Source organism: Aspergillus mulundensis (genome assembly GCF_003369625.1).
Source record: "Aspergillus mulundensis strain DSM 5745 chromosome Unknown scaffold_1, whole genome shotgun sequence".
Lineage (NCBI taxonomy): Eukaryota > Fungi > Ascomycota > Eurotiomycetes > Eurotiales > Aspergillaceae > Aspergillus > Aspergillus mulundensis.
Window position 1 is genome coordinate 2457598 of NW_020797889.1, and position 7616 is coordinate 2465213.

General features: G+C 48.8%; 1 protein-coding gene across 1 annotated transcript; it reads right to left on the minus strand.

Annotated features, from left to right (window-relative positions):
- Nucleotides 1-3252: 3252 nt before the first annotated feature.
- DSM5745_02309 (cation-transporting P-type ATPase PCA1) lies at nt 3253-6677 on the minus strand (the record flags this gene model as incomplete). Its single annotated transcript, XM_026744325.1, has 2 exons — nt 3253-6546; nt 6627-6677. 2 exons carry the CDS (start codon nt 6675-6677, stop codon nt 3253-3255), a joined length of 3345 nt encoding a protein of 1114 aa, XP_026607488.1.
- Nucleotides 6678-7616: the final 939 nt, after the last annotated feature.

The following is a 7616-nucleotide window of genomic DNA, read 5'->3' on the forward strand; positions in this document are numbered from 1 at the left end:
AATAACCCTCTGAAGCAAATGACCCGCGTCCGCTGCGGCTTCTGGTCTCGACCTGCCAACGAACCGGAATTCAGCAAAGACACGGTATACTGCCTCGGCTGGTTCCGGGCAATGCTTCCATCCTCTATGCTCGGTGAATTCAGCGGCAAATACCTCTCTTGAGACAAGGACAACCGTACTCATCTGGAGTACATACTGGGGAGAGACTAAGCAGCGCGGCTACCAGTGGTAGGGCACACTGGTGGTATCTGCTCAATCTTCTCTTTCTTTACGTTGCCTGATATGTAGAGTGCAGTTGGAACGATGACGAATCGTTAGGATTACGGTGATGCGAGCGACTTTACAGTCCAGCTTGTGATCCAAGCTCTCTTCGATCTAAAGCCTACAGTCAACCTGATACCCTGGCAAGGAAGGAAGGTGGGCTAGCAGCAAGGCAATACCGAGAGGAGATTCCGGGATCGTAGTCCGTCCGGCCGGGGGTGAAGATGACCACGCTTGCCCATGCCGAACTCTCGTTGGATAGGAATGAAACGCCCCTATAGATCATGACTCAGAGCGAGTACATTCTTTCTGCGAGATGCCTGCGACAGTACAGCCAAATTATCCCAACATCATGGCAGACATGGACGAAATGGAGAGCCTGCACTAGCTGAATCATGCCTCTACCTGCATCCTTCGCATCGCCAGGCTTCCCTACCACCTTCGCCCAAACCGGGTCGCCGAGCTACCGCAAGAGCTATATGATGATATCACAGTCCATGCCTTCACAGCCTGAGATATCGAAGATCAATGCCAGACCGCGAAAAGCCTCCGTCAAGTCAACACCAAATTCTACTGCAGCGCCTCCCGCCTCATGTTCCGGAACATATGCGTAAAATTCAAGAACAAGAACATGAACAATGACAAGAGTTGGGTCCCGCGGAGTCTGTCAGAGCTCGCGAATAGCGAGCTCCGACTCGCCGTGCAAAACATGTTTCTGGGATATTTCGGCAGTGTCGACGGCCCGGGAATATTTTCGGACGAAACGGCAACTCGTGCGCTTGAAGAGATACCAAGGATCCTCGCACGCTTCCCAAACATAAAGCGGCTTAGCATGAGTGTTAGCGAGCCGTGGAAGCGCGACAACGCCGCCGTGCACGCTGCACTGGCGGCAGCATTCCGCCGAGCTCTACGGTACAGCTCAATCCACCAGCTAGACTGGAGCGGTTTGACGCGTCAGACGCATGTCTGCTGCTCTCTGTACCTGCATCACCTGAATCCGAAGCAGAAAAAGAATCATGTCTGAAAGGCGTGATGCCAGGCGTCCGGTTCTTCACGCACCGCGGCCAGCCAAATGGCCGTGCAACGCGCGTCTGCAAAACCGGTGTGTTCCATGTCCTGCAACACGCCCACAACATGCACCACTTGCAGATATCCGAGCTGGGATGGGTCGAGCCGGTCCCGGGCCCTAAATCCACAAGCCCAAGCCCAAGCCCAAGCCGAGTTCCAGGCCTAGCCCCAGACCCTAACTCAGACCTGGTCCTCATCTGCTCTATCAAGGCGCCACTTCGATCCCTGTTCCTCCATAAAATGACCCTTCCGCCTCGCACGCTATACAGCATCCGGTTCTGCAAAGATACATTGCAGATCCTCAGTCTGATGCATGTCCTACTGGAAGCCCGAGGCAAGAGGCGATGGAAACTACTCTTCGACAGACTCGTGCGGTTCCGGTCTCTGACGCGCCTGGAGTTTAAGATGTGCGGGTATGTCGAGGACTCTCCGTTTGATGTCCCGGGGCATCAGTGGCATTATCCTTATGTGTCCGCTCTTTGGAGGCCGAGGGGTGAAGACGAGGAGTTTGCGTCGAGGCTGTGTAGGGTGCGCGCGCTGTATAATCGGGCTAAGGGGGGATATTGTGACATGGGCGCGATCGGGTTCGAGTATTTTAGAGCCATGGGATCAAATTATCTGTATCTCGCTTAATATCTGATACGTTTGGATGTTGATCTGCACCGGCACAGCTGGAGAGATGGATCAGGTGCATTTGCACTTGCATTGCTGCAATACAGAGTGTGAGCCGCGGGACTACTCATATGGATACGGGGCTATCTACTATGTATACTGCATGGGCTACTGGTAACCTTTTTACTCGGGCTGTTCCGGACCAAATTGTCCGCGTTAGTATCTCCAGCGTCTGCGTGAGCATTTTGAGCTGGTTGGCCACGACGGTCAACGCTCAAAGTCGATGGCTTGTTACAAAGAGCCTGGGCGATGGAGCTTCCCGTATGTATACCAGTAACCGGGGGCTGTGCCGTGAATACCCTGAAGTGGTAGCATTATCCCTAGGCACCTCGAGCATTTCGGCGGCGCATCTCAATGCTAAGTCCATTTACCATGCGCCCAATTGTAAATATATTGCGGGAGTCGAAAATACTGAAGGGTCCAAAGAAGTTTAGTTAAGGAAACCTTCCTCAGTCTCCTTGTCCCCTGCTTTGCCACGCAGGGGGTAGTCCTTGTACTTCTCGCCGAACTCCGCGAAGGAAAAAAGGAATTCGTGCCTGTGCTGGCTCAGCATCCAGAAACTACATAGAAGACGGCCAACATGTGATAGCTAACAGTTTTTACTTTTGGCGCTGGATTGTGGGTACTCACGGATGGGCATCTTCGTTAAAGCCCTTGCCATCAACGCACTTGCTGATCCAAGTCGCCATCTGCATGTTATTTGAATTGCTGCTTTTTGAGTGCTCGGAAGCACAAATGGCTTAACCTCTACTAAAGCGTAGGGTCTCTTGGTCCTGGGCCAGTAGAGCCGGCCATCAGCCTTTGCGTTAAGACAAGCAATTTCCATGTCTAAGATAAGGGTTCCGCGCTTGGGTCCCATGGGGTGAGACGTAGGGACCAGTGTGCGTTAGGGCTCAGGAACTCTACAGCTGCGAAGTTCACAAGTTCCTCATTTTATACTGCGGGAAAGAGCTCTTCGGTCTCTTGAGCCCCTATGGCAAAGGTAGTTGATCTCATCTGTTCAATCTCATCTGCTTTGGGGATACTCGACTGCTGCTTTATCCTTAACCAGGCCTGACCAGGGCCGCACGAGAACTTGTCAAAGCAAGCGGCAGGGGCGGAGCTTGAAGGTACCTAGTAGAGTAGACCATGGCCATTGCAGTTGTCATAAAGCCAAGCCAGCTGAGCAAGCTATTCCGGCGACTCCACCTTTATCTCCTTGTGCATCGTAACAAGAACCCATGCTGGTCTTGCATCCTACCCTAGACTTCATTATATCCTAGCCCACCTCAACAGCACCGCCGCAACAACAACAGGCAAAACGCTAACCAGCTCGCCCAGCCCCGCATACTGCGGCGGGATTCGCGCACCCACAGCCTTAAACGCCCCAGCCCCAAGCAGGACCGCGAAGAGATTATACACGAAGCTCCAGGCGAAATTGAACTTGATGCGGCGGACGGCCTTCTCGCTGATATTCAGCATTGTGAGGATACCGAGCAGGTGTGGCCGCATGAGCACGGCGTCGGCGGCAGATTTGGCAATCTCGCTGCCGGTTTCTTGGTTCATGTGCACGCCAATTGTGGCGGCTGCGAGGGCGACAGCGTCGTTTGTGCCGTCGCCGATGAAGATTGTTACGGGGTGGTTCTTGCGTGTTGCTTGGTTGGGGGTTGTGCTGAGATTAAGGGCTTGGATGTAGGCTTGCTTGTCGGATGGGGTGCAGCGGGAGCGGATGTTTTGATCTGTGATACCGAGTTGTCGTGCAATTGAGGATACGGGACCCTGGTCGTCGCCTGAGAGGATGTGGACTGATATACCGCGTTCCTGGAGCTTGGTGACGGTTTCAAGTGCGTCGGGGCGGAGTGAGTCCTCCAGACCAAAGACAGCGACGAGAGTTTCGTTGATTGTGAAGCAAAATGCCGTGTAACCTCCCTCAAGAATGGACTGGACTTGTGGGTTACAGGAGAGGTTGAGCCAGCGTGAGTTTCCTGCGCGCAGAACGAGATTCTGGGCCGATCCTTCGACACCCTTGCCTGTTAGGACTTTGATGTCATTGACAGTTGACGCTATTATGCCTTTCGCTTTCAGGCGGGCAGCCACGGCAGCGGAAATCGGGTGTTTGTTGCTCCCAATAAGACCAAGCAACTGGGACATTGAATCCCCCGTACTGTCTATGTGCTCAACTGCAACAGTGAGTCGGCCCTGGGTGAGGGTACCTGTCTTATCAAATATAACGTGGGAACTTTTGTAGGCGACTTCAATACTATTAGCAGCCTTGAAAATGACACCCCGCTCGGCAGCAACACCACTGGCTATGACGATAACCATTGGCACTGCCAGGCCGATAGCACATGGGCAAGAGACAATGAGTACGGTAATGGTATAAGTTATTGCCTCCGCAGTAGCTCGAGAGCCGGATTGCTTTTGCACTGTGATGCCAACCGCAATCCAGATCGCAAACGTGACCATGGTCAGAGCGATGACAACGGGTACAAAATAGCTTGCCACCCGGTCCGCCATATCTTGTATCTTTGGCTTTGACAGTTTCGCCTGGTCGACCATTCTTGAAATGACGGAGATTGTATTGTCGGCAGGAAGGCGGGTTAACCGGGCAATCAGCGACCCGGAACCATTCACGGATCCTGCAACAATGGAAGATCCAGGGGACTTGTCTACTGGGATTGACTCTCCGGTGATCAGAGACTCATTCACCTCAGATAATCCTGCGATAACGGTCCCATCGGTTGGGATCTTGGAGTCTGGAGGGACCTTGAAGATGTCCCCATATTGGAGTAGCCGGACATCGATCTCTTTTATAGTCGCCCCAGCCTCATCCACGAGTGTGGCGGTTGATGTCTGCATTGAACGAAGCGATATGGATTCAACAGCTTTTTGACGAGCAAGGGCAGCAACATACCGACCGATCATGATCAGTGTAATGAGCAAAGTGCTAGTCTCGAAGAATTCACCGGTGGCAAGTGGCTGACCCGCCGCGAGGTATCCAAATGAGACTACTGAAAAAATATAAGCAGCGCTTGTGCTCAGCACAATGAGCAGATCCATCTCAATGATCTTGGAGAATATCAAAGCTTTCAACGCCTTTGGATAGAATGGACCGGCAATGACGACCTGGACAACAGTGGCCAATGCCAACGACGCAGAGCCGTATGCAATTTCCCTCTTTGGGAGAGGAGCCCAAGCAAGGACCAAGACGGGCACCGTCAGAATAATAGAGAGAACGGTCATGTATCCCATTTGGCGCACATGCTTGTTTCCAGCCGCAAGGTGTGAGTCGGGACGAGGAGCAGCCAGGCAAAGAGGCCTGTCCCAGCCACGCTCCAGCAAGTCTCTTGCCCCGACTATCTTTCCATCAAAAGCGACGTTTACGGTCTCCTCATCGATCAGTGTTACCTCCGTTACACCGTGAGGCCAGTCTTGCTTCATAAAGTCTGACGCATTAGGGACGATAATGTCCACGCTCAACCCACGGTCTGTGACCCTTTCGTACTTGAATTCGGTAGTCTTCTCCAAGTGCCTCAACACTTCATCGAGTGACTGGACGCCAACATCGAGGTCGAATTCCGCACGCGACAGCAGCAAGCTTGTCTTGAGATTCTGAACTGACTGCAGTGTGCCCAAAGTGCGCTGAAGCTTGGTTTCACAGCCCGTACATGTCATACCAGATATGCTCAGAGCGACATGCTCTTTTCCGGTAATCCCCTTTTCGGGATCGTTGGTAAAGGTTCCGGGGTTGCGCTGCGTGAAGTCTGTAGACTTATTGATGGCCGCGCCGCATGCAGCAAACGGAGGCTTACTGCAGCAGGTGCCTGACTGACCATTGGGACTGAGTTCATCTCCACATCTGATATCAGCAGACGTCTCGTCTTTATCGCAACAGCTAGATGGGCAGGCTGGTATGTTGACTATCCCTTCGGGTAAAAGGCCACAAGGCTTCTCGAGTTTATTGCAGCAACCGGAAGCGCAAGGCTGGAGTCCGGTGGGTTTGCCTTGGGGAAAGACAGCGGAACTACTGCAATCGGCGGAGCATCTGACCTCGTTACAGCATTCCTGTCGAGAAGGCAAACACTGCTCAGTAGCCACTTGTCGTCTACCACAACACCCCTTTGAGCAACTTGTTGTCCCGATAGAAGCTGCTTTCGTAACAAACACCTGCTTTTCACGATCTGCGGACGCCTCAGGTGTATCGACACGTTTCCCTTTCTGAGCAGCATTGTGCGGCTTAGGTGCGTAAGTCTTCGAAGTGCTGCAGCAGCCGCCCGTACAAGGATCTTCTCTCCTCTTCAAACCTGCGCTGCGGCGGTTAATTGACCCCGTACTGCTCCCCCGGTCAGAGTCAAAAGTCGAACGCAGGATGTATTCCCTCGAGCGACGCTCAGTCCCGCGGGAAACGCTATTCGGCGGTGGACAGCAAGATTCTTGCCCCAGAGCTATCAGAGTGCGGCAGATGCAACCCAGAGCTTCGAGCCTGGCAGCAAACTTGGCGCGCGCGGAACGGCGGTGTTGATCGCATGCCTTGCCGTCGGGCCTAGAACGGCCAGAGTCTGGAAGCTCTATAGTACGTTAATGATGAACTTAGTAGCAATCAATCCGAAAGAGGTACTATGATGGAAGCAGTTATAAGGACTTACTATGTCCTTGATCACATTCCCGAAGAGCAATACGATCAATGCAAGAGACATCGCAGCAGGGCGATGGCTTATCTCTGCAGCAAGTGGGGGTAGGGTTGTACAATTTACCGTAAAGAATAATTTCTTACCCAAAATTACTAACCAAGGTTTATTTATTACTAACAAAGTAATAAATCACGTGATATAAAAGTGGGTTTAAACTAACTAATAAAAATATAGCTTGGTGCTTAGGTTTTTTACTAGCTAATTAAATATAGGGATTTTTAATTACTTATATAAAAAAATACTAAAGGCCTATATTTATAATTTACACCTTATATTTAATAAAATATATATTTTTAAATATTAAAACTTTACTACCCTTACTAAAAAATTAAAAAACTTTACTAATATAATTAGGTTATAAAATCCTTTACTAAAAAAAAATTTTATATACACTATTATTATTAAAAAGGTATTTTTATATTTTTATAATTTTTTTTAGATTTTTTAACATATTTTAAAAACCTTTTTTTAAACTATAATTATTAAATATAAATATTACACTTAAACACGCGCTAAAAACTTTACTTAATAAAAAACCTACTTTATAAAAAAGTATACTAACTACCTTACCTTAATTAAATTAACACCTTTAGGCCTTTTTTTTAATTAATTAGTTTTTTTTTTTAATGGCAATCTTAAGCAAAAAGCTTATTAACTTATTAAAATAACTATTTTTACTAGCACGCGGCCTTTTTCTTTTTTTAATAACCCTTATTTTTAAAAACTTTTTTTTTTTTAATATAAAGGCTTTAAATTATTATAATATTACTAGCTTAATTTTAAACTAGTACTATACTTAAATTTTAAAGCTTATAATTATAAAGCTTTTAAAAACATGTTATTTTAATATTATTATTAATAAAATAACTACAGTTAATAAATAATAAATAATAACTATATATTTTAATACTTATAAAAACTCCTTTTTTTACTACCTTAAAAAAC